Source organism: Equus quagga, chromosome 6 (assembly GCF_021613505.1).
Source record: "Equus quagga isolate Etosha38 chromosome 6, UCLA_HA_Equagga_1.0, whole genome shotgun sequence".
NCBI classification, from domain to species: domain Eukaryota; kingdom Metazoa; phylum Chordata; class Mammalia; order Perissodactyla; family Equidae; genus Equus; species Equus quagga.
Window position 1 is genome coordinate 103,355,942 of NC_060272.1, and position 25,807 is coordinate 103,381,748.

Here is a 25,807-nt window from a genome sequence, read left to right on the forward strand (position 1 = left end):
GTCCCTTGCACCCCTATGTTCATCGCAGCATTATTTACAATAGCCAAGACGTGGAACCAACCTACATGCCTAGAAACGGATGATTGGATAAAGAAGATGTGGTATATATACACAATGGAATACTACTCAGCCATAAAAAAAGACAAAATTGGCCCATTCGCAGCAACGTGGATGGACCTCGAGGGTATTATGTTAAGTGAAATAAGCCAGTCAGAGAAAGATGAACTCTATATGACTCCACTCATAGGTGGAAGTTAGTGTATTGACAAGGAGATCTGATCGGTGGTTACCAGGGAAAAGGGGGGGTGGGGGGAGGGCACAAAGGGGGAAGTGGGGTACCCACAACAAGACTAACAAAAATGTACAACTGAAATCTCACAAGGTTGTAATCTATCATAACATTAATTAAAAAAAAAGTTACTGTAAGAAATACAGACAACCATCTGCACAGTTAGAAATGGACCTCTTCCTTCCAATATTGGTGAAGTGTACATGCATTTCCCTCATTTAATCCTTTCTGAAACAGCTCTTGGTTTTCCATTCTCATTCCTTAAGTACAAACTCAGCCCAAGTCCCCCTCCTAGATAAATAAGCATTCCAAGGGGGTAGTAGTTTCAGTTCTCCATTCCCTAAAGGGAGATGAAGGCATAATAACGTTTGCTTACGGATGCTGTGTTTGTATCTTTTTAGAAACCCTATCCTATAATTGGGAAAAAAAAAAATGCTTGTGGCATTGGGATAAACTTGCACCAAATGAATTCTATAGTTATTCAACTTCCCTTCAGCATTTAATCACCCATGGGAGGCGTTTACAACTCTCTGTACTCCTTGCTGCAAACATTATCCCTTAATTACATCACAGCAGGACTCAGAATGCATTAGTGCACGAATGATTCAGAAACGGAGGAGTGCTAAGGAGGACAAGTCTGGACGGATTACTATGGACCCAACTTGGCATCATGAAAAATAGTCCCACAAGTGCAAAGTCAATATTCTTTAGCTCTACTGTACACTGTAGAAATACCAAGGCCATCCCATTAAAAACCAGGTCTCTACTCTTAGCATGATAGGATCAAACGCTTCCCTCCAGTTTGGTTCTAGCATCCTTTCTTGGCACCCAGGCCACCATATTTTATAGCTCATTTAAGGAAGGAGGGTTATAGTGAACTTGGTTCAGAATTTTACTTTGTGAAAACATCAAGGAACTTAGGGAGAGAAACTTAGGGAGCATGTTGTCTGAATCTCTTGTGCTGTTGTTAAATTTTTAGTATTTCTTCTCTAGTCCTTGTGTGCTTTATAGTGGTTTTGATTAGGTTGGTGTTGACAGTAACCCAATCCTAGACTAATTCTCCCCTTTCCTACACCTCCACTCCCATTTCACAAAATGGAAATGGAAGGGGCCAGCCCGGTGGCACAGCGGTTAAGTTCACTCATTCCGCTTTGGCGGTTCGGATCCCAGGCACGGACGTCCATACTGCTCATCAAGCCACACTGTGGCAGGCGTACCACATATAAAATAGAGGAAGGTGGACACGGGTATCAGCTCAGGGCCAATCTTCCTCAGCAAAAAGAGGAGGATTGGCAGCAGATGTTAGCTCAGACCTAATCTTCCTGAAAAAAAAAAAAATGGAAATGGAAGACTCAAGTCAAGTGTGAACCCCAGATCAAATTGATAAGTTGACTGAATTTGCCTTTGGTGACCTAATCTTTTCATTTCTGTCAGTTTCCCCCTTTTTGTTTCTTGCCATCTCCCCCTACCTGAAAACACTTGTAACCTCCTGGCTTTTCTACATGCTCCCCAACCCCACCCTGCAAGTCAAAGCCGCTATCCAAGCAGAGATCCCTAAACTTGCTTACATTATGGAATCAATAACAGGTGTGGGCTGAAGTCTTCTCTCTCCCAAGAGGATTGTTATTTCAGTAGAGACAGCAGTTCCTGCTTCTTTTAGGAAAGTTTTTTCTGATTTAGTTGAATCCGGGACGTCATTCTAAGGGATTGGCATGGGAGTAACTTTCCCTGTTGACACTGCCATTTCCACAGCTCCAATCCTGGTCACAGCTGTATCCCTTTAAGGAAATCAAACTAATGAAAATTAAGATTTACAGAGCAGATAAATTCGGGGATAATTGTCTTATAGAGGATTCCCTTCATGAATTTGAAATATGACATGAAATTTTAATCTACCCGGAACTTGTGGAGAATACACCTGTTGGGCCAAGCAAGGAATGCCTGCAGTGACAAAGCTAGGATTCAAATTTCAAATTTGTGTCCTTTTAACATAAACAGCAGAGCTCCCGTGGGTGGAGGCAACTATTACACGGGTCTAATGGCGGATGTTGTCTGGCCTTGAGTGTGAGTGGTGGCCAGAGTCACACACTGCAGGATTTTAACATGGGTGAGGCTTCAATTTAACACCATATGAGTAGAACTCAGCCTCCTTTTACCTCTCCTAAAGGAGCATCTGCCATGGAGCCTCAAATAAAATAGCTTGGGATATGCCGAAATTGCCTTCCTGCCCTCCGTCTCCCCATCCTTCCACCTCTTCAAGTGCCTCCTTCGATTGTTCTGCCCCTCCGGGCGCCCTCAGTCAGGTCTGCCAGCTTGTACCTCAAGGGGCACCGTTCACCTTGCATTCTCTGTGGATGCTGTCCTGGTGCCTCTGCCTTATTCAAATTTCTTTAAGGAACAATCTGGATCAGTGACAGGGGCGCTGCGCCAGACTCCGGAAGTGTCCCCGTGAGCCAACGAGGGTTGGTCATTCATAAAAGAAACACTCAGAGGAAAGAAATGAACTTCTAGAGCCTGAAGTGCTCATTCCAGGAATGACCAGCATCCTCCAAACACCCCCGCACTGCCACGTGGCCACGTGCAGCCTCTGTGGGTTAGAGGCATGGAGTCAGACAAATGTTCCCAGAAGCAGACCCAGGCCAGAACTTTTTCAAAATCACAAGCAGTAGGACAATAATTCTGAAAGCAGAGCAGAACAGCTGGAAAAATTAGGTTGATAAAGAGGATTATCCAAATCTGAGTTTGGCATTCCTTTCTCCGTGCCCAGATTAAGAAAATACTCGTTGTTAGCCCAGGAGCACATTTGAACCAACTCCTGGCTTATTTTCCACACGGCCCAGTGGTTGGTAATGGAGACGCCAGCTGCCTTCTGGTGGCGGGCAGAATGAAAACAGCACCGGCTGGGGCCAAAACCCAGGGAGACCTTTGAGGGCATTTTATCCTGTGGCTGTTAAGGGGGTGTGTGCGGAGATCACAGGCACTGAGGTTGTAATGAGCTTGTTAAGCTCCTCGCCATCCCCTTAACTGGTGATTACATTAGAGAAAGCCACATAAAGTGCGTTTTCATCTCTCATCCCAGCCCCCGAGAGCCGCTGAGGTCTTTTTATCCAATTATCAGACTCGCTGTGGAGGACCGTGCTTGCCGAGAACAAGCATATCAGTTAGAACATGATTTCTTTGATGGATAATTAGCTGTTTTCAGGCCTCCTCCTATTTAGCCGAATGTTCTCAGACCAGAAGTCTGCATTCTCAAAGCTTGCCTGGTATCTGGTCTAACAGGGAGGTGCCTCCCATATCGCAGTGGAGTTTTGAGGAATACTACCAGACTTGCATCCTACGGGGCAAAAAGAACGGCATAGAATAAATGTGCAAGCTCATCTTGAATAGCTGTCTGGAAGTTATAATTTAGTGAGTAGGATTTGTAAGGAAAGGAATAAACCAGAAATAAGTCTGAACAAGGTGGTTAGGAAGGTATCCTTGAGAGGGACCTAATTTGGTCCAAGGAGATGGACTCCCACTGTGATCCCGGTTGGCTCTATGTCCAGACTGGATCGTCTCAGTGCTGGGGTGGGGGTAGGGTGTGGTTGTGCATCAGAGTCCATTGTGGAGCTTTATAAATGTACAAGTGCCCAGCCCCACCTGGAGGCTCCCATTCAGGAGGTCCGGGGGGTACCTTGGGGGTCTGACACCCTCCTTTAAGAATCAAAGCTTCCCTTCCCTTCCATGGAGTTCCTCGTAATGAGTTCCTCTACTCTGTGGAGTCATGCAAAGGTCCACAGTGACTTAAGCCACTGGAAACTCAAGGGAGACGGCCATGCAGCTTCATCCACCTGCCTTGGGAAGCAGTCCCCGTATATGCTGGGATCTCAGGTGAGATGGATTTGGCAAAGAGCAAGTACTTGTCTATCAAGAATCTGTAACACAACAGGAAACCTCTCCACGTGAGGACAATGTTGTTTATGGCATAATACTCCTCAAATGCTATAAATACTCCAGTGTTATTGCTGGTTAGTGAGTGGTGGTTTATGATGATTGGCCCTGGTCTGTGTTACCATCAAAACAACGTCTTACTTAAATAACTATGACAACAGTAACTCCCTATTCTTATTTCTTTAAATGTTTGAATTTTATTTATTTTGGGATGGATAACCTATTCTAATGGCTCAAAATTTTTGAAGTACAAAAGTGCAGAGTGAGAATTCTACCACTCCTGACTTCCAGCCATTCAATTCCCCTCCTTGGAGCCAGCCTTTAAAATATGTGTATTATATATATATACATATATTTTTTTATTCATTTATTTATTCCACAAATATTATTGCATGCCTACAATGTGCCAGGTACTTTTCCAGACACTGGAGAAATAATCATGAACAAAACAGATGAAAATCCTGTAAATTTCACAGCTCAGTCCTATATTTGACAATTAGAGGCAGACATTTTTATCATTTTCTTGTGTATCCTGGCAGAAATAAACTATGTACAAGCCAAAACAACCCTGAATTTTACCTTTCCTCATGCAAGTATAGCACCATCTTCACACTGTTCTGCACCTTGATTTCTTGTTGAACACTCGGTTGTGGAGAGCACTTCTGTATTATACAGACAACTGCCTCGTGCTTTTGAATCTCATTATGTATCATGATTTATTTAACACCATACTGACGAGCATGTAAGATGCTGCCAATCTTTTGATATTACAAATCATGTTATGCTGAAAAATCTCAGGTAACCTGTTACACATGTGCAGGCATATTTATTGGATAAATTCCTGCTTTTCACCCTTTAAAGGAATGTTTAAAGAACTCTGTCTTAAGTCTAAGCCAGCCTTGAAACCCAGTCCTTGGTTTTACTAGATTTAGCAGGCAATTGCTTGTGGAACACAAAGCTTATTATAAACTAACGTTTTATTTAGGAACAGCAGTTTAACGCAGGCAAAATCTAATCATTTGAATCAGCCAGGAAATGGAGACAAAGGCAAAATGAATTCCTGGTTCCTGAATGGTCCAGATGATTTAGTCCTCATACTTGACTTCGCTGTGGCGAGTTGGTCTCAATAATAAATCAGGAACACAATCCCCATTTCCTGATAACTCGCCCCAAAACCCAGCCGTCCTCCTGCTTTTTAGAAGAATGGAAAAATTCAGGAAGGAGCCGCTTACCTAAGTTACTCAGCAACCTTGCAGGTTTTGCAAAGCTATTCTTTCAGTACCACATTCAGTCACTTGAGGGCACACTTCGCTCACTTTCTAGATTTAGATGCACTTGGCCATCTTTCCATTACAAAGCAGTCATGATTTATTAAAGGAAAACAGGCATTTTATTTTTGCGCTTGAAGCACAGGACCAAAAAAAACTGAAGAGTATCTCAGAGTCCCAAAAGATGGCTGTGGTTGTTTTTTTTGTTTTTGTTTTTTTTAAAGATTTTATTTTTTCCTTTTTCTCCCCAAAGCCCCCCAGTACATAGTTGCATATTCTTCGTTGTGGGTCCTTCTAGTTGTAGCATGTGGGACGCTGCGTGGTTTGATGAGCAGTGCCATGTCCGCGCCCAGGATTCGAATCAACGAAACACTGGGCCGCCTGCAGCAGAGCGCACAGACTTAACCACTCGGCCACGGGGCCAGCCCCGGCTGTGGTTGTTTTTTGCAAATGAATTTTATGCTAACCTGTCAGCTTCTGCTTTCTTTCGTTAATAAGCCGTGACTTTAGAAATCTGGCACTTTTTTGGAAGATGTAGTGGGGAGGAGGATGGAGAAATGTATCCTATGATGGAGGGAGAGAGGGCGAAATCTCGGTCTTGGAGGGTGTTGTTAACTGTACACATTTACGCGTTCACCAATCCTCCCTCATAGACAAAGCAAGAGAACATGGGTGAGGCAGGAATGAAATAGTGTTCAGGGGGTTCTACATATGGCGTGTCACTGATTGCACAAGTCCCAATCTCTCCTCAGCCTCTTTTATCCTCTGTGGTGGACCCAAGTGGACTCATTCCACTTGAGTCCACCTTGCTTTCTTGTTACTGCCCGTAAACAGCTGTCCTAACAAAAAATCCTGCTCCATCCCTTTGATGGTTGGGAATGTCATTTTTTCCGTAGATCCTCTACATAGAATTTAGCAGGAAGGTTCCAGAAGCATCCTGTTTTTACATGGGAGTGTAAGGTTGGTGGGCGGCAGAAGCAACAGAGAAATGATGGTGAAAGTAAGGCAAATCTGGGCCTGTGTCCGGTTATGATGGTGAATAGTTTGCCTAGGTTAGAAGGAGCCTCCTAAAATTCAAAAAGCCTTCTTTCTTTGACTTCTATACTTTTGTTAGTTTTTTAATTATTATTTTAAAATTAAGTCTTTGAAGTGACTTGTCTTTTTTTTTTTTACTTTTTTTTTTTTTCTGCTTTATCTCCCCAACCGCCCCCGTACACAGTTGTATATCTTAGTTGCAGATCCTTCTAGGTGTGGGATGTGGGACACCACCTCAACGTGGCCTGACGAGTGGTGCCATGTCTGGGCCACCGCAGCAAAGCGTGCGAACTTAACCACTCGGCCACGGAGCCGGCCCCGTGACTTGTCTTCTGACAAGAGATCTTTCAGGGAAATGTTCCCTTTTATTTCTTTTGCCATTTAGGGGAGAAAAATCTTCCTTACTTTTTACTTTTCCATCCTTAGTTTTGACCTTTTTGTGTACTTTATAGATCCCCAAAGATCAGCGTTCATCCACTCTTCCCCTGAAGTGTTTGGCCATCTCTAAAGCAGAGGTATTTTAACAGCTCTCCGTTAATGGATGTCCTATGGTTTCAAGGCCTTGGACAGGCTGCCCTTGCCCTCATTCAGCACAAGTCAGAATGCCCTGGGGCGAAATGTTAGATGCTGTGTCACGGTCTTCCCAGGGGAAAAGTGGGTTTGGGTAAGAGCAATGCAGGCTGGCCCCACAACACAGACTACTATAGAACTATGAATAGGGAAGGACTGAGTTTGCAGTAAGGTAATTTTTAAAAAACATGGCTAATCAGACAGATGTCATATATCTTTTATCATTAAAAAATGAATTTCATTTGTCCACCGACCTAAACGCCAGAAAGGTTGTAAAACTTCCAAAAAATGTGCTGGTTCTGCCTCATTTGTTTTACGTTCTTTGTTTGATAACCTTCAAAATGTAAACTGAGACCCATGCAACTGTGTGGACATATAAATATTATGGTTTAATAAGGATAAAATTAGAGGAATGCAACTTAATGGCTTGTTTTAATAATTTTTAAGAGGTTCCCATGCCAGGCTAATAATTATACATTTAGCAATAAGACTATCTCAAATCCCATTTCTCACCTTTTCCTAGAGTTAAGGTTTTTAATATCGAGCCTGTGGTTCCTTTTGTGTCTCTCCACCTACTTGATGGGGTGACGTGGGTTGTGCTTTCTCTCTGTCAGAGTTCCAGGACTAGTGCAGCATCTTTTCTGAAATTCCCTCCCTGGGTTCACAGATAGGAAGCAGACCAGTTTCTTTATCTTATTAATAGACTTACATTTCTGTTATGCCAAGATGCCAGTTAATGTCATCAAGGATGACATGCACAAACATACCAGGTACTCTGTTAAAGTTTTGAGAAAACTTTAAAAAGGAGACACACTCAGTAACCTTAGAATTCTGTCTCATTCTTCAGCTCAGAACTGGATGAATTTACCTCCCAGAGCGGGGACGCGGGAGCTATTCTTCCATTCATTTTACACTCTTCCTTTTCTCCCCTCTCATACAGATCTTCTGAGCTTACTCGTCCTTCACTTCACTCCCCTTACTGTCAGGGTGAGGACTTGGCTCCCCTCGTCCCTCCTCTGCAGAAATCTGCCTGTGCTCCTCAAGCTCGGCTCATCTCGGGCTCCGAGTTCTGTTCTCTCTTGTCCTTCTTCTTGCATCATTGGCCTTCACATTTCCTAGTTGCAAAACTTTTTACTTCACAATTGTTGAGCTGAATGCTGCCAACGTACACACCATCCAGGACACTTCGATGCTCCTGTAATTCTTTCGTAACATCAGTGAGATATTCTTACTGGGGAGAGGAAGAGGAAAGGGAGATGACCCATCGTAACCAGCCAAGCCATGGGGAAAGGAATTGGTCAATGGCTGCTTCCTCTTTCATAGACAACAAACATCAAATTAGTGGTCTGTCCTTATTTTGTGAAAAAGAAAATTAATAGCACTTATGCTCTCAAACCCCCCCTTCCTATAATATTTTGAAACTAGTGAAATTTTGTTTAGACTGAACATAAAGAGCAACCTTTATGGGGCAAAAGAGTTTTTCCCGAAAGGGATACTATACTGAGCCTGAAGACAAGCAGCTCTGGTGCTCAGGAAAGGACACAGGACCAGAGCCAGGAGGTGGGGCCTCAGTTTCTTCCTCCATAAAATGGGATAAACCTGTGATATTTGGGAGATTAATAGAGACTTTACACATGAAAGTGCTTCATGAAATGGAAAACGCTCTACAGTATACATGTTGTTATTTAAGTTGCGTATATGCTGTGGATCCCTGACCTGATTATAAACTCCTTGCAGAGACTCATACTGATTCTCCCTTTGGGACCTAACACTGTTTTGCAGATGGTCGAGCTCACTGAGTAAATGTGCTTTGGTATTGGCATGTGGAAGGGAATGAGGCCGGTTGATTTTGCTGATTTTCCCGGTGTTTTGCTGTGGTAGGGGTTTGGTGGCACCATGTGGCCACCAGGGGGCACCAGCCGCACCCCTGATTTCTCTTGAACCCTGAGATGCTGATTCTCTCCTTGACAAGGTCCTGGCAGGCCTGATTTGCTGCCCCACCGTGCCTTGTATGGTCTATCTCTGCCTTAGAGTAAGCTTTAACTAGGGAAGGCATTACTCTAGTGAGAAGATTTTGATATGACCTCATCCTTGGGGATTAGGTTGGCCCTGGAGAAATCAGTCTTTCTATAGTCTTGTTTTGAGAGTGAGTTTAGCCTGGTCTTGTGCAGGTCAGGAGGGCAGACAGCTCTGTGACCAGCTTCAACACCCATCTCAGCTGGAAAAGAGAGCTTGCTATTTCCCTCATGCCCCTGTAGGGGGCGCCTTTCTTACTCATCCATCTCCAAGGCGCGAAGATTGTCTCCAGTTCTTTCAAGTGCCAGAAAGAAGCTGTCAGTGGAACTGCCCGTGGGTAAATCATGTAATATTTTTTGATAATCATATTCTAGTCTTTCTTCACTGTTTTCCCTCCCCGGTCCTGGAATTCAGGCTGGGCTCCATTTGACAAGTTATATTTTATGCAGATGAAGCTGACTCTTTGTTTGTAGGGTCTACTCAGTAGGCAGAGCAATAGTCACTGAATGGGAATGATAAAGTGGAACAGAAGGGGAACTCGTGAAGGGTAGAAAGTTCTCCTCTTTATGCCCAGGGTCTGTTTACTCATCAGGACAGGATGCTGGCCATGGTTTCTGGATAAAGATGTTATGACAGCAGTTCCCCGGCCAACTGTCTAGCAACAGCCAGTGTCTCCTGCAAACCCTACATTTTTATACTGTACCCAGTGTTTCTAACACCCATGTAGAAACACTAATGGTAGTTAGAACCTTATGCAAATCAGGATTTGTCCAGAAATTTAACATTTACCCATTAAATGATTCCACAGTACCTCCCAGCGGTTCATGTGTATGTTTGGTGGATTTGGGGTGTGTGACTGTTTGAAGAAGTAAGTGGAGAAACAGCAGCAGCAGAAAGAGTAATATTTGATATTGCTAAATATAACCCCCAAGGCAGGCCTGAGCAGACGTGGGTGGGTGGCCATCTCCAAGATGGATGAGACCCTGGGGAGCAGGCCTTAGGGCCGTACTGCTCCTTCAAGGAAACTGGTTTCTGCAGGAACTATGGCACATGGTGTGAGCACAGAATCGTTGTATTACTGAACGTGGTCCTCCCCATGACACCCTTGAGGGGAGAGGGGCACAGGAGCCCAGAGAGGGAGACGCTTCTTCTATGTGCTGTCTAATGTCTTCTCCCAGAGTTCAGTTGAAACTAAACCAAACTCTAGCGTGAAATTCCATATCCCAGGTCAGCAGCCAACCAAGTACTGACTCTGTGTGTTTCTGGGTCAGGGAGAAGTAACACCTGCAGCAGGGATGGTTATTCAACCCTCTGAGTGGTCTGGGGATGGGCACAGCCCTGTGTGGACTTGTCACACTGATGCGAGTGTGAGGAGTGAGAAGACATCCGTTCTCCTCCTTCATCTCTCTGTCGTGGGACAGATACCTTTCCTTTGGAAACCTTGCACGCCTAGCAATCCTTGTCGCCCTGTGAATAATGTTGATGCAGTCACCTAACCAGTAAGTTTGAGCCCTGACCGTATGCCAGGTGCTCTGCTTGGTTCACAAAGAGACAAGGAGCAACTGCCTTTCTTTGTAGGCAAACCCCAGCCTCCTAAGAGACACCAGAACCTCTCACTCCCACTCTGATCTACTGAATGACATACGTGCAACTGTCCTGTGGCCACCTTGAGATCTTTGCAAGTTCTCCCACCTCCCAAACCCAGACGAGCCTTCTCTCTCACCAAGTACCCACAGCAGGTATATGTTTATGCAGGTCGTTGGGGCATCTGGACAATTTCTTTCCTGGTAGGTCTGCTGTTTCCCCCATTACTTTGTTTTCCAAGCTGAACCAAGGCTCTGACGATATGAAAACCATCAGGAAGGGTAAGGCAAGCATTTTAATGATAGTATTGTCTTATTCATTAGCCGCATTTTTGAATGGGTAGAGGACTAATAAAGACTCAGCCCCAAACTGAAAGGAAAAAAAAAAAAATAAGCTTCAGCAACAGCAAAAATTGGAAAATTTCTGGTATGTGTATATGTTTTTGTCAGCTGGCAGAGTTGTTTTAGGAAACTATTTGCAAAGCCTGGAAAAAATGTGCTCCCTCTGTCCCCTGAAAGAACGTGCAGGTCGCTTCACGTCAGCCCTCCACGTGACAGTTCTGTCTGGTGGTCTCTAAAAAAATGCGGCCCAGGCCAGATTTGGCATTAAATTGGCATTTAATATCTTTAAACTTGAATTTTAGGTTTTTTACAAAGCCAAATAGTATTGAAATGTTTGTTTTCACTTGGGGGGAAGTTTCCGTTAAAATTTTGCTGTTTTAGGGGGAAAGGAAGGATGTTTGTAGTAGGGACTTTTTAGCATTCTTCTTATCTTTTATCTGACCTGTCACCAGCCTCTTGAAGAGACATTAATTAATTCAGTTAATAGGATCAAAACCAAAAAAAAATATTTATTCATGTTTTTACTAATTCTAAAGTTTTTCTTACATAGTCGAAGATTGGATTGACTCCAAAGAGGCTATTTTGATATTAAGACTATTTTCCTGTAGATAGTCATTCTATAACATTCCTTAGACTCAGGAGAATAACCCTGAGATCCAGTTAAGAGGGAGAAATTTTACAAGGGTAAAGCCATTTTTTAAAGGAATATCATGTTTAAATATCAGTGAATACCTGACTTATACTTTTTAAAAATGTACACACTTGTTTTAGTTATCTGGTGCTGTGTAACAAAAAAGTTTGCAGCTTGAAACAAAATGGTTATTATCGCACAGTTCATGTGGGTTATCCAGCTGTGGCTTAGCTGGGTGCCTCTGACTGAGGACTCTCCAAAGGCTACAGTCAGGATGTCAGCCAAGGCCCTGATCACCCCCAGGGTCAGCGGGGGAGGATTCACTTCCGAGCTCACTCATGTGGTCGTCAGTAGGATTCAGTTCCTCTTGGACTGTTGGACTAAGGACTTAGTTCCTCACTACCTATTGGCAAGAGCCCCCTTTGAATTCCTTGCTATACTGATCTCTCCATAGGGTAGCTCACAACATGCCAGTTGGCTTCCTCAGAACGAGTGAGAGAGAGAGAGAAAGCAAGATAGGAACCAGCCTTTTTGTAACCGAATCTAAACATGGCATCCTGTCACTTTTGCAGCCCATGCTTGTGGGGAGATTACACAGGGTGAGAATACAAGGAGGTAGGGATCATTAGAAGCCATTTTAGATGCTGCTACTCCAGATCTTAACCACACTACAGAAAGTGGCGGGGCTCCCTTTGTGTGAAATTGAAGGAGTGTGGGGAGCTGGGAGGGTGAGCGAGGGAGAACACATTACTTCTGCGCATGCTCAGCACAGGGCTGGCTATGGAGAGTCTTCCAGTCGCCCTGGTCTATTTCTGGGACATCGGCGACACATCGCTCCCCAACAGAAGAATAACCACTTCTTGACAGACCCTCAAAGGTGAGAGAGTCCCTCTGCCTGCCCCTCACTAACCCATACTCCAAAGAAACAAGCCTGCAATGTAGGGCGGACATTTTTTTTTTCACCTAACTGAAAGCAGATTCCTCAAATTTTCTTAGATTCACTAGTGGGGAAAAACCTTAAGCTGAATAGGGTCATTTTTCCCCTTGCCCAGCACCCCAGCACTTACCTACCCCGCTTTCCTCTAACACCCCACCACACACTCACCTCCCAAGCGTCTGTAAATCCGTACATATATAAAGTGTGCATCAAGGCCCCTGAGTGAAATAGAAGATGTAGCTGTGGAAGGGAGTTTGCAGGATGTCTGAAATGTGTATTGCTAAAGCACTTCCAGTCTCAGCCTGTGTAGAGTAAAATGCATTCTTATTCAACATTTTCTAGTCATCAAAAAAAAACCCACTGAAAATAGGGCTCTAATAAACCAACTGGGAGCTGCACCTATTTAACAAATTTCTGAGCCCTCCCTATATGGGAATCACAAAGAATATTCAAATAACTTGGACCTGAAAGCCACAGCATGAGTTCCATGGGGGTAGCTGGGAGTTGGAAGAGATGGTGTTATCCAGTGGACCTTTCGCCTGTTTTGTCAGTGTCAAGTTTAAGAAAGTTCCAGACAAAATTATGGAATAAAAAAATTTGGATTTGAGTACATTCCCACTTCCCCTCGTTTTGTCCCTCTCCTTGACACCCTAAGTAACCGCATCTTCCCCAGAGCAGTGCCTCGTGGCTAATAATTACTGTCCTTTTTATCCCTTTTATCCACTCACACCTTCAGTCCATAAATCCAACCTCTTTATAAGAAGGAAAGGAAGTAAACTAATTCTTACTAAGATGGGAGTGAATCATATGTAAACCATCGTTTAATACATGATATTTAATACATTAAATTTGCTAAGCAGTGTTTCAAAAGAATATTTGGTAACATGAATATCTTAATTGGTAAAGTTTCAGTGAGTTCAACAAAGTATGGTTAAAAGAAAAGTTTTAAGCAAGGTTGGAGAGAGATTTATTTTTTTCTTAAAGCTGCCAGTTTTCTCCAGCAGGTTTCAAATGCTTATGTATTGGGGCTTCTTTTCAATAGGAATCTGATCCAGATAAGACGTAAGATCCTAAACATCCCAACTTTCCCTTTGGGTCTTTTGCTACTGAAAACTAGTTGGACTTTTCTTAAACAAGCAAGAGGGGTTTAAGGAGAGCTCAGGTGCTTTCATTTGTCGTTAAAAGGTGGCGTCTCTTCACCCAGCCTGAGGTCCTGCTTTAATTAACAGGAGGGATGCTGGTTTTCCAAGCTCTCCCTTAAGAGGAACTTTGATCTGTCTCATAGAAAGAAGGTGTGGGAATTGATGTAATAGGAAATGTGCTCTGCAGGTAGGTGAGCATTTAGTTGTTTATGTTCAGAGACAAATTACTAGTACTTATAACAGTTGTACTATATAAAAAAGCCATATCTGATGTTCAAATGGCAGTTCACCGATTGAGAAAGCAGAGATTTTTTTCCCCCAAAAAAAAATCTTTAGAAGTGGTGTAATAAGAGGTATTGCTGCTGTTTTGTTTTTCTCTCTTTCTCATTTGACTTCTGTTTATGAGTGCAGTTTTTTTTTGGACATAACAAGACTATAGAGGGAGAATATTGGTCATTTATTGTAGTGTTTGTAGACAATTTGGTAATATTCTGTCTCTGTCTTCTTAACTGTGTTTGCTTTTTGTGGGGGCGGGGGTAGAGGTCCCCAACGTTCTGAACACAGTACCAGCATTTATACAGAACATTGCAGCCTAGCCCAAGGAGCCCAGAGGTCACTAGGGGGCCAGCGACTGGAACAACACGCCCCGTGACTCCTTTTAATCTTGTGCCTTGTTGAAGGGCAGGCAGCTTTGCGTGGACTCTGGTGCCCTAGAACAGGATTCATGCTTTTTTTCTTGCTCTGATTTCTGATAATGGAACCTTCTCTTCACCCTACACATCAGGGGTTTTCTTTCCATTTCGATTTTTCACTGATTCCTTGGTAAGTTTGCACTTTGATCTAACCTAAAGTATTAGAGACAGAAATAAACACAAATCATGGCATGAGACCATATACTGACAAGACAGTACTTGGCAAATGTTTTATTTTGATGCATTTATTTATAAACCTTCCTGTTCTAAAAAGTATCTGAGGCAGCTTATGGAGATTGTATAAGAAGGTATAAAATATCTGAGTGAAAGTTAAATAAGGAGAGGGAAATCAATCTGAACCTGGGTAAGTTTAATACACAGACTGTATCTTAAGGTCTTGACAGTGCCTTAAAAAATCACCTGCAAATCTGACTTTGAGCTTCCTAGCAGCCAAGCGAAAAAGGGAATCACATTGAACTACAAGATTCATATGTCTGCCAAATTAAAAACTGACCATTTCTCTTGGATCAGTGCTTCTCAAACTTGCAAGTGTATTTGAATCACTTGGGTGTTGTTAAAATTCAGATTCTAATTCAGCAGGTCTGTGGTGCGTCCTAACTGGCTCCCAGGTGATGCTGCTGCTGCTGCTGCTCCTCCCTGGACCACTCTTTGAGGAGCAAAGTCTTAGCTCACTCATAAGCAAGTATTTAAAATATGAAGCTACATTAGGTTTGCAGGTTTCCTAGGTAATTCTAGAATGCCTCAAATATTTGAGCTCTGAGATTTCTAACTTTCATTTGCTCTTGGCATATTTAAAACATCAAAACCTCTATTTAACACCCAGGGACAGTACTCACTCATCTTCTAAGTTAACTATGTTATTTCAAACCTTTTTTAAGAATCTTATAGTTTGTTTAGGGGGACCTACTTTAGCGCTTATAAATAACGTAATAAAAGACCACATTATATTAAAGTTCTAGTAAATCTGACTGTTGGCCGAAGAGACTGTTCACTGTTGTTCCTAGAAGCAGCAGTGGTTATGGGCACGGGATCTAGCTTCAGGGCACCTAGATTTGAATTCATTTGCTGTGTTACCTTGTGCAAGTTACGCGTCCTCTCTGCGCCTCAGTTTTATCACCTGCCCAATGAGGCAAATAGTAGTACCTGTCACAGCTGCTTACAATAGTGCCTGCACATAGTAAGAATTAAACAATATGAGCTATTTTATTACATTTAAAATAAATTTGCCTGGCATTGAAGTGTACACACAGATTAAAGACAGATAGAGAAAGAGCGAGCCACCGAGACACACAGAGAGACAGAGACAGAGAGAAATTCCCTACATAATATATATCATTGAGTAACATATATGGTCGATTCCCTAAATAACATATTAAGATTTCACAGTCCTGCAGAGTGCTTAAAGTTGCATTTTAAAGTACGCTCAGCTGTTTCACACAATCCTGATAGGAAGATAATCTTCATTTGTATAATTTGCAGTTTACAAGGCACTTCTTAAGTATCATTGCCGTTGAGACTTAACTCCAGCCTTTTTATTACAGATGAGGAAAATTACTTGTCCACCTTACATTTGTAGGGCATTTTGTAGTTTGTTAGAGAACGTTTCCATCCATTATCTTATCTGGCGAGGGCCGCTCATCACATCTCTCCGCACAAGCCCATCTTCCCTGGTATAGAAGCCACTGAATCACAGGCATCACTGATATTCAAAAGACGGTGGAGGGAACCCAGGCCACGAAGTCAGCAATTTTTTCCTTTTCATCTCCTTTTTTCTTTTTTTAAAAATCATGTATTTGATATTACTACTTTATTACAGGTTCTGTACTAACATAGCAGAAAGAAAACCAAAACTGACACCAATTCCATTTCAAAATTAAATTCCTTTTTTCATTTCCCCACATATTCAGTGTTTGAGTATTTACAGCCCCTCATACATACAGGTTTACATTCTAAATTTTCACTCAACGTTTTACTATGAGTATAAGCCATTTAACTCACTTCCATCTCACTTTCAAAGAGATACATAAGCACCAAGGATTGTTTGAACTTGAACAACCACGGTTAATCTTTTGGCTCCCTTTGGGATTTCCAAGGCGCTGTAATATTCTCAGAGTAGAGAAGGCCAGGTTTCTGGCTTTGTGACGTGACTGAGTGGTCCTCCACGTACTCCTTGGCAGGTGTGGGAGTGAGTGACACAAACATGTTTTTATTCAAAACATGGTTTACGTTGCCATTAACCAGCAATGGAAGATACATAAGCATTTGTATCACAAAGAGTTAATCTGCACCACCACTCTTCTTAACCAGGCTTTTTCACAGGATAAATAACCCCAACTTCACGAATCTTACCCTCATAGCCTATTTTCCAATCTGTTAAAATCATGGTCAACTCAAATTTTCAATAGTGATCTACTCACCATGATGTCTTCCATCACCTTTGTCAGAGGAAGCCCACCTGCCTTGATGAACACAGCATCCTCCAGCTTCTGCTCCAGCAATTTTAGCTTCTCATTAAATTTCTCCCTGTTCTTCATCCCTGCAACCAGCCGACACTGGAGCTCAGCAGCCAGCCAACGGAGGCCTTCGTTCCTCTTATCCAGCTGCTCAGCTCGCCTCTCGAGGCCCTCTCTCTTTCTCTCCTGCTGACTGACTTGTGTCAGCAGCTCAGCTAAAGAGGTGTTTAGAGTTTCCAGTTGTTTAAACAGGGAACCAATGTACTTTTTGCTATCATTCACTTGCTCTTTGAGCTCCACTCCCGGCTGTAGAAGCCCCTGGGAGAGAACATTGATATCATCTTGGGAATAAGTGACACGAGCAGGTTTTTCTCTTTGTTTCCTTGCACTGGATAAAAAATAGGCTAAACTGAGGAAAAGCCAAACTGATGTTTTTTGCATTGTGCCTTTGGAAGATTTCAAGATCCCTTAGGTTGACCTGTTTTCAGCAAATGAAATAGGAGATGGTCTCGAGATGGTAAAGAGAAGAAAGAGTTGGGTCAACAATTGGATCTCAGAATGACCAAATTCCACAAGTTAACCTCTAACTTCCTGAAGCTGCTCAATTACAGGGGTTTAAAAATAAGTTAGGGGGATGTTTTTGAATCCGTGGAAAGAATTTGGAGTTTCCAAAACAGTTTGTAATCAAAAGAAGCCATCTGAAGTGGCTCCAGGAAGAAAATTATTGATAAATACCAAATGTCCTGTTCTGTGTTGGGATGCATCCAGCTGAAGAAAACCGTTTTTGTCTGCATTCAGGGAAAGAGGAGGGTGTCCTGAACGCCTTGCACACACGCTGGACCTGTAGTTACTAAAGGAGCTTTCAAAACAGCTTTGCCATAACAAGTGGTTCCTGTTTTGCTTATGGGCTATCTTCTCAAAAAAAATTAGGTAACATAATTCTTCGGATTTTCCCTAGCTAATATGATGCACTTAATTTATCACATGTAAAACAAATGAGCCTGTTTATCAGTTTGTTAATAATTACTCTTATCTGCTTTAGGCTCTCTGGGTTACTAACCAAGCAGACAGATCTTCCCTCCCAAGAGGAAACGTTGTTATATTCTTATATTCTTTTCTTAAAAATCTTGCAGATTTAACAAAACATATGACAGTATTCTTGCCAATAGGAAATAAGATGATCCTTGGGAAAAGCATCTTAAAAAAAATTTTTAGGCAAAGTCATTTATCCTCCCTGGGAGTCAGTTTCCTGACCTGCAGAAAGGGATGTTGGACTCAATTCTCTAGAAGTTTCCTTCCAGCTCTGGGCTCTGTGGAAAGTGCATTCAGTATGGGCAGAATATTGAATGCCCACTGTGATGATATTTAAATACAGGGGTCAGCAACCTCTGGGGAAGCAGTGTTCAAATGGTTGACCGTTGCTGGGGGGTGTGGGAGACGGGTAGGCGGTGCCCCTGTATTGGGACATAGGAGAGGAGTGTGGTGGCAGTGAAGTTGCTTATCCAGTCTGACAGGGCTACTCCTGTTGTGATTTACCCAGCTACTTCAAAGCCTTTTCACAAACTCTGGCTCTTTGTTTCTTCAAGCCCCGCATAAAGAAAGGTTGATTGATATCTTTCCAATTAATTCAAAGATGAAGAAACCGAACTATACCAAACCTAAAGAGATCCTTCCAAAAGTATGCTGCATTGCAGCGGGGCAAAATATATGAAGCGTTCGTCACAGCTTACAACTGAAAAAGAGGAAATAACCTAAATGCTTCTTTTTGGAGACTAGTATAAATTATAGTACCTTCATAATATGGAACATTGTGTGGTCATTGAAATCTTGTTTATTAAGAATATTTAGTCACGTTGGGAAATGGCCATAATTGGACAGTATGACATAGAAACAAGATAAACCTTTGTATATACGGTATGATAAAAATGTTTAATGTAGAGAGGGAAAAAAGACTAGAAAGAAACGTCCTACTCTTAACAGGAGTTTTCCTCAGTGCAGTGGGATATCAGGTAGTTGCTATTTTATTCTTTTCTGTACTTTTCAGTATTCAAGATTAAAAAAAGGGATATATATTATTTTCATAATCATATATTACTTTCATAATCATATGCATATATGATAATCATATGGTTATAACAGAGAGAGAGTGTATGTGTGTTAATGGAGTGGACCAATTCAATAAGGTGGTAGGAAAGATCTCTTTGAGGATATGACATCTGAGCTGAAACCCAAGAGATGAGAAGGAACCAGTCACTTAGAGAACTGGGAAAACTCTCCCAGGCTGGGGGGACAGCTGGTACAAAAGCCCTGAGGTAGGAGCAAGTTTAAAATGTTTTAGGCCTTGAAAAAAGGCCAAGGTAGGGAAGTGATGAGTGGGAAAATCAGAGAAATTGCCAAGGGCCAGATCACGTAGGGCCTACGATAAGAAGTTTGAGAAACCGTTGTAGGGTCCTGACATAATCTGTTTTACAATTTTGAAAGATTCTTCTGACCAATATGTAAGGAGTAGATTGTAGGGAGCAAGTGTAGAAGTCAAGAGATCATTTGGGAAAGCGATGCAATGATCCGGGTGAGAAATGAGGGTGGCTGGGAGTAGAGAGTGTAGGTTGGGGTGTGTCTCTGACTTAGCTCTGTGAAGGAAGTAATCATCATCTAGCTATCAGTAATTAAGTTCTTACTCATTAATGTTCACTACAGCCCTATGAGGTAGGTGCAATTATTAGCCCCACTGGGGCTTTGAAAAGGCTAAGTAACTTGCCCAAGGCCAGCTCTCTGGCTCCAGAGCCAACATCCTTAACGGCTGCCCAACACTGCTGCTCAGTAAACATCAGCTGTGCTAATGGGAGTGGTGCCAACGCAGATGAACAGGAATGAGCAGAGAGGGGTCTACGTCCCACACACATCCTCGTACCCTGACTATGAACTGCCTTCTGTCATCATTACTACATCCATGACCTCTCCTGATGGCATCTGAGGTTCAACTCTGTCTACTTGCATCAAGTTTGACAGAGCAAGATTTGGAAGGTACTGCTGAGAAGCCATTGATAGGTTCAAAACAGCACTGAACCGGATCCTATGCCTATTCTGTGGCTAGCTCACAAAGCGCACTGTCACTTTACCTCTCAGGGGCTCAGGTTTCTCATCTTGAAAAGTGCTTCCCATCTTGCACACCGCAGAATCCTATGCTAATCCCTTCTTTGTGCCTGGGGAGGCCATCTACACTTTACTGGCAAGTGAAGCTTGTTGAATATTCTGCCCATCATCTAAATTTAATTAACTTCCTTTTGATAAAATCATTGTCTTGTGTTTATCTTCTTTTTCAATTGAATGTAAGAAGGAGTCATCGTAGTTGACCATTTTCAGCCAGTTATAACCCTGCTAAAAGAGGTCAACAAGAGGACAGAATGGTAGCTAGAAAGAGCTGGAAACATAGGCCAGCAGATGGGGGGAAATGGCAGTTGCTGCTATGCCAGGGTAACGATACTCCTTGTCAAGAGGCAGGATGGCCTAGAGAAGTCACAGGACACAGCAACTCAGATCTGTTCCCAGCACTGTCACCCCATTCCACCTCCACTGAGTCACCCATTATAAAGACCAGGGTAAAGTAAGATGTACGAATGCTTTTCCTCTGCCTCCGTGGCCTTGGAACTTGCACATGCAAAGTGTTCTCGACAGTTCCAAGTATCATTTTTCCTCCTGGAATACCTGAGAGCATTCGTTATCGTGAAAGATATTTCAGTAGAGAATCCTTGTGCTTTGACTGATCCTTCCTTGATCTAGGGTGTTCTTCTGTAGCCAGATAAGTTTATTTCAATGTTTTCCCAAGTGATTGCTCAGAATATTGAACTCATGAAATGTGCCATGAAAGAATAAATAAATGAAATTATTTCCGAGGTCAAAACCTTTGGGGAAAGGAGCAGTCTTTCCACCTCTAAGTGATTCACAAGGCGCATTAACCTGTTTATCTTGGTTTACCACCATCTTTCCCAACAGTGTTTGGTCACCCACCCCCGCCCCCTCCACTTCCCCACACACATGCTAATTTTTGCAAAGCACTTGAGTTCTGTGGAACAGACTGGGTGACGCTGGTTTGTGGTGTGGTTTTCAGTGACCACTAGGCTAATGGAATTAGTCTTAGCTTGATACCTGGTGTAAGACTAAAGGTTTTATGACACTCAGTGAAATAAGTATCTTTGTTTTTAACGATGATAAGTTGCATGAAATATATTACAGAATAAAATTTCATACTCACTCTGAAGGTGAATCTAAACTGGAATATGATAAAGAAGTAAAAGATCCAGTTTCCAGGACTAGGCCTTCTAATCTAGCACACGTTTAGCTCTGAGGATTGCCCCCATTGCAAAATGATCAGAAATCTTCTCGATTCCTCCTACCAGACCAGAACAGGGATTCTTAGCATGAACGCACCTGTACCTGGTAGTCCATGAGGATGCTCGCAATGGCTCTCCCTTGCACATTAGCTTTGTAACGTGGCTGCCTCTTTATTTGCACATCTGGTACTGAGTGATTTCCTTGGGACAGTCTGCGTGGTCCATCAGAAGCAAGCCCCCTCAGCCCATTCATTTGGTCTTGTCCAGGGTTGTGGCTATCAGTGTTATCCCTGCTGATATTATCATAGCAAGGAAGAGCTGTGGGGTAAATCCATGGATTTATGCAAACAGTGGTCCAAAAAGACCATTTTCACACACACATGTGCACACACACACAGTGGCAGGATCAATCTGGTCATCACAACGAAGGGGTTAGAGTTGGGACAACAGAGTCAGTGGTGGCCTAGTCCTTCTCTTTCAGATTTCCAGTCCCTGACTACCCCAGACCTCATCAATTAAACAGATTTAAATTTACCATCGTCTGTCTCATATTTGAGTATTGACTTCACCCTTTTCCAATGGAACATACTTTACATTTGAATATGGACCCAGTAGGTGGCATTGACTATATCTATTAAAGATGGAAACTTGCCAGGTATAGTTGCATGGATCTGGAGTGCACAAATTCACATGTATAGATCAGTGGTTCTCAAAAGTAGGAGATTTTGCCTCCTCCCCCAGGGAACATTTGGCAATGTCTGGAGACATTTTTAATTGTCACAGCTGAGTGGGGAGGAGATATTACTAACATCTAGTGGATAGAGACCAGGAATGCCTCTGAACATCCTACAGTGCACAGGACAGCCCCACAACAAAGAATTGTTCAGTCCCAGGTGTCAGTAGTGGCGGGGTTGAGAAAGCCTGTCGTTGAATAATATGCAAATCCTTATAAAGTGTTATGAGAACCTACATTCACTGAGGGAAAATCTAGTCACCTGGCCCTCCCTTTTAGTCGCTGCTCTCCTGGCATCTAGTTTACACAAAGCTTGTTTTGTCATCTTGGAAGCCTTTGGGGCAAGAATGTGTCTGTTTAAGGAGAACGTGTTACCTAGGAGTTAGAATAGTGGACCACGAGTGAGGAAGACAAGACATTTTCCCAAAGAACGTGACACTAACTAATTGAACCAGCCTTTGGTGTACTGTTGACACTCAACTGTTAATGAGACCCAGAAAATTAAGGTAAGCTTGTCCCTGAGAGATGCCATGAATAACACATGAAAACTAAAGTATGAAAAGGCCATTCTTGTCATTTTAGTGGAAGTCTTATCTGAGAGAATATAGCTTAGTGATTAAGAGCATGTGTCCAGGCTGCCTGACTTCAATTCCTGACCATCATTTCCTAACTATATGATTTGGGGCAAGTTATTTAACACCTCTGTATCTCATTTTTTCCTCATTTGTGACATGGGCATGATGCCAGGATAATAGTACCTACCTATAGGATAATTATGAAAATTAAATTAATAGATATGAAGTATTTAAAACACTGCCCAGCTCAGGATAAGTACTATATAAATGTTAGTATCATTGTTTCCTTAAGTCAGGATTATGATTCATTGGAAGTATATACATTCGTTTTTTTGTTCAGCACCTACTATGTCCCAGGCACTATTCTAGCTGCTGGGGATATATCAGTGAATCAAAAACATGAGATACAAATCCATGCCCTGGGGAGCTTACCTTTTAGTGGAATATACTAGTAACGGTGAAAAGAGAAAGAAAAGATACACAAAGTTATAGTTAGCCTAGTATCTGTCCTATAGGTGTCGAATGGATGGATATATTATTTATATTGTTGTTGTGTTATTGTTATATAGCTAATTGGGCTTGGAGTCTTGAACTGTCATCTTAGATAAGAAAAGAAAGTTGAACCAATACAGAATGCCATGCCAATAAGAAATTGAAACTACTACATAATGATTAGAAACAAAAAAGAGAAAGAAAGGAAATTAAGCCATCATTTATGGCCATGAATTTTCTTTAAAATGAGCTGAAAGTTTTTTGCTTTCTTATCTGTGTATCAGACATACCGTTACCTCTAGGCAGGCTGCCACATTCTGGGGCATTAACCTTCTCAGCTGTAGCAAACACATCTTTGTAGGCAGCAAAACAGAGAACAGTGTTGGTTATTATCAGATGACCGCAGGTGAAGAGGAAGAATCGACAAAACTCACTCCCTCCTCCAAAAATAATTCACTTCTGGAAGGAAAACCTCCTTCAGAATAATCACCTCATGAGCACAGGCTGCAGCGTTTGCTGAAGAACTTGCTTCAAACAAACTGTACACCTTATTTATTGGTTCTTCATCTTCTCTTTTCCAGAAACCTTCTCTATGTCTACCCACAGAGGCTGAACTTCGCTAACAAACTAGCCTCTGCCCGGAACATTACAATAAAGATCCAGTTCATGTGTGGAGAGGATGCTAGCAACGCTATGCCGGTAAAGAGGGAAATAAACATTTGCTTCAAACCAAGGGGTGCTGAACGTCCCTTGTCAATTTGCACGGACCAAATCCAGGCTCCTCAGTGTACAGAGTATGTCTATTCATACCGATGCTACTCAGCATGTGCAAAGGCCTTTGTGACTAGTCCAGTCTTGGTCCCAGGATACTGATGGGGAAACGGGGTCAGGCTAAATTGAACTTCTCTTTCCTAATGTATTCTGTAATGAGCTGTAAAATTTGGAAATACAGTTCATTTTAGAGGACAGAAAAATATCGTAAAGTCTTTCCGCACCACCCTAACAGCATAAGAAGTAGAGAGGCAGGCCCAATGTGTCCGCCATGTTTGCTGTATTTCCAGATGTGACTGAGTACACATCTACCCAAGCCCCCGTCCACATCTGGAGATAAAGCACCACCTAGCAATGATAAACACACGCCATCTCAACATCTTTTAGGAATGGCTCTTCATCCTGAGGCAAAATATAAATCAAATAATAAATATGTAATGCAGTGTTCTCTGAGGAACCCAAAATGCCAGAATTTCTATCTTTTTAACCAACTGCTACTAAATAAGATGGGTGGTTAGCTATCACTATTTTCCATAAGTCGTAGAATTCAGTTACTATACCTTTCTACTGAAGTAATTTTTTTCTAGTGCTCCCATTCTTCAAATGTGTACTTTTTTTCTTTTTTTAACCATCCTCCTAATGACCGACTTACCTTTGCAATGCAAGGTATCCTCTTGTAACGGTGGTGGGAGGGAAATCCTAGAGGAGGACACCCCTGGTTCTCTCTGCTCTGCCCCTGGCAAGTCTGCCAGGGCTGCCAGGTCCAGCTGTGCAGGTCCTGAGTGCAGCCAAGGTCCCCGGCAGGGGGCCACTCTCACCAACCCCTGGGACCTGGCATGGGCATGACTGCATTTAGAGGAAAGGGCTCACTCTTTGCCCAAAGGTAAGTCCACTTGTAAAATCATTTACCTGGACTGAATCAGGCCCAAGGAGGGGTCGTTTTCTAAATAGCACAAACGTGTGGAACATTCTGCCCATGAAGGTTCTGCTCACCCAAGTGACCAAGCCCATGTCTTTGGAGGGAAAAGAAACTGGACCAGTGATCTCACGCTGAGGGCAAAACTCTTTGACTTTGTCCAGCAGTGTAGACCTCTAGGCAGTGTGGCAGAGTGGAGAGAGCACTTGTTTTCCAGTCTCACAAACCTGTGGCCCTTGGTCACTAATATAGCCCCTTGGGACCTCAGTTTACTCTTTGTAGCCAATTCTTCTGCTTCCATGTGGTTGGGCCAGTTGTAGAACGGAGTACTCTTGATTTAAAAATTACAGCCCCGTGAGACCAGACCTTCCTATTGGGCAGGTGATAGTTGATTTGATATATCCAAATATCACTGTTAATTTGGTCCTTTCTATATCGGTGAACAGATCATCTTTGGGAAATCCAATGGGCCTGAATTTCTGCAGGAAGTATACACAGCCGTTACATACCATAATAAGTAAGTATATTTCCGAGTTCTAAACATATGCCAAGATTGTTTCACTATCTCCTGACTTTTCTGAATCCTCTAGGTGATTCCTCCCAACAATTTTTGTAACTAAGGGCCAGAAGAAATTCATGCCAGTTCTGTGAGTCTATGTTGGAGATGAGCAATTTTTTAGTTATTTATTTATTATTTTTTTGGTGAGGAAGTTTGCCCCTGAGCTAACATCTGTGCCAGTCTGCCTCTATTTTGTATGTGGGTCGCTGCCACAGCATGGCTTGATGAGTGGTGCTAGGTGTATGCTTGGGATCCGAACCTGCGAACCTGGTCTGTCAAAGTGGAGTGTGCTGAACTTAACCACTGTGCCACTGGGCCAGCCCAAGATGCACAATTTTTGCCATTAACTAAGACTGGGAGAAGAACATATCTTCAAGAACCTAATGTTCTTTTGACTTTTCTGGAGCCTTCTATTCTAGTATGAAATTGAGAGGTTTTATGGTGTTAAAGAAAGAAATACATCTCCTAACTTGCTTTGAGATGCTGGAAGGGGCCAGAAACAAAATCCAGCACTCCTTTTT

General features: G+C 42.5%; 1 protein-coding gene across 2 annotated transcripts in view; it reads left to right on the forward strand.

The window, feature by feature from the left end:
- DOCK8 (dedicator of cytokinesis 8) overlaps window positions 1-25,807 on the forward strand; it is a 206,102-nt gene that overhangs the window by 100,387 nt on the left and 79,908 nt on the right. For both annotated transcript variants that reach the window (XM_046664172.1, XM_046664173.1), the window contains 2 exons: window positions 23,622-23,739; window positions 25,174-25,244. In XM_046664172.1, coding sequence (XP_046520128.1) covers window positions 23,622-23,739; window positions 25,174-25,244 — 189 coding nt within the window. The remainder of the gene's footprint in view (window positions 1-23,621; window positions 23,740-25,173; window positions 25,245-25,807) is intronic.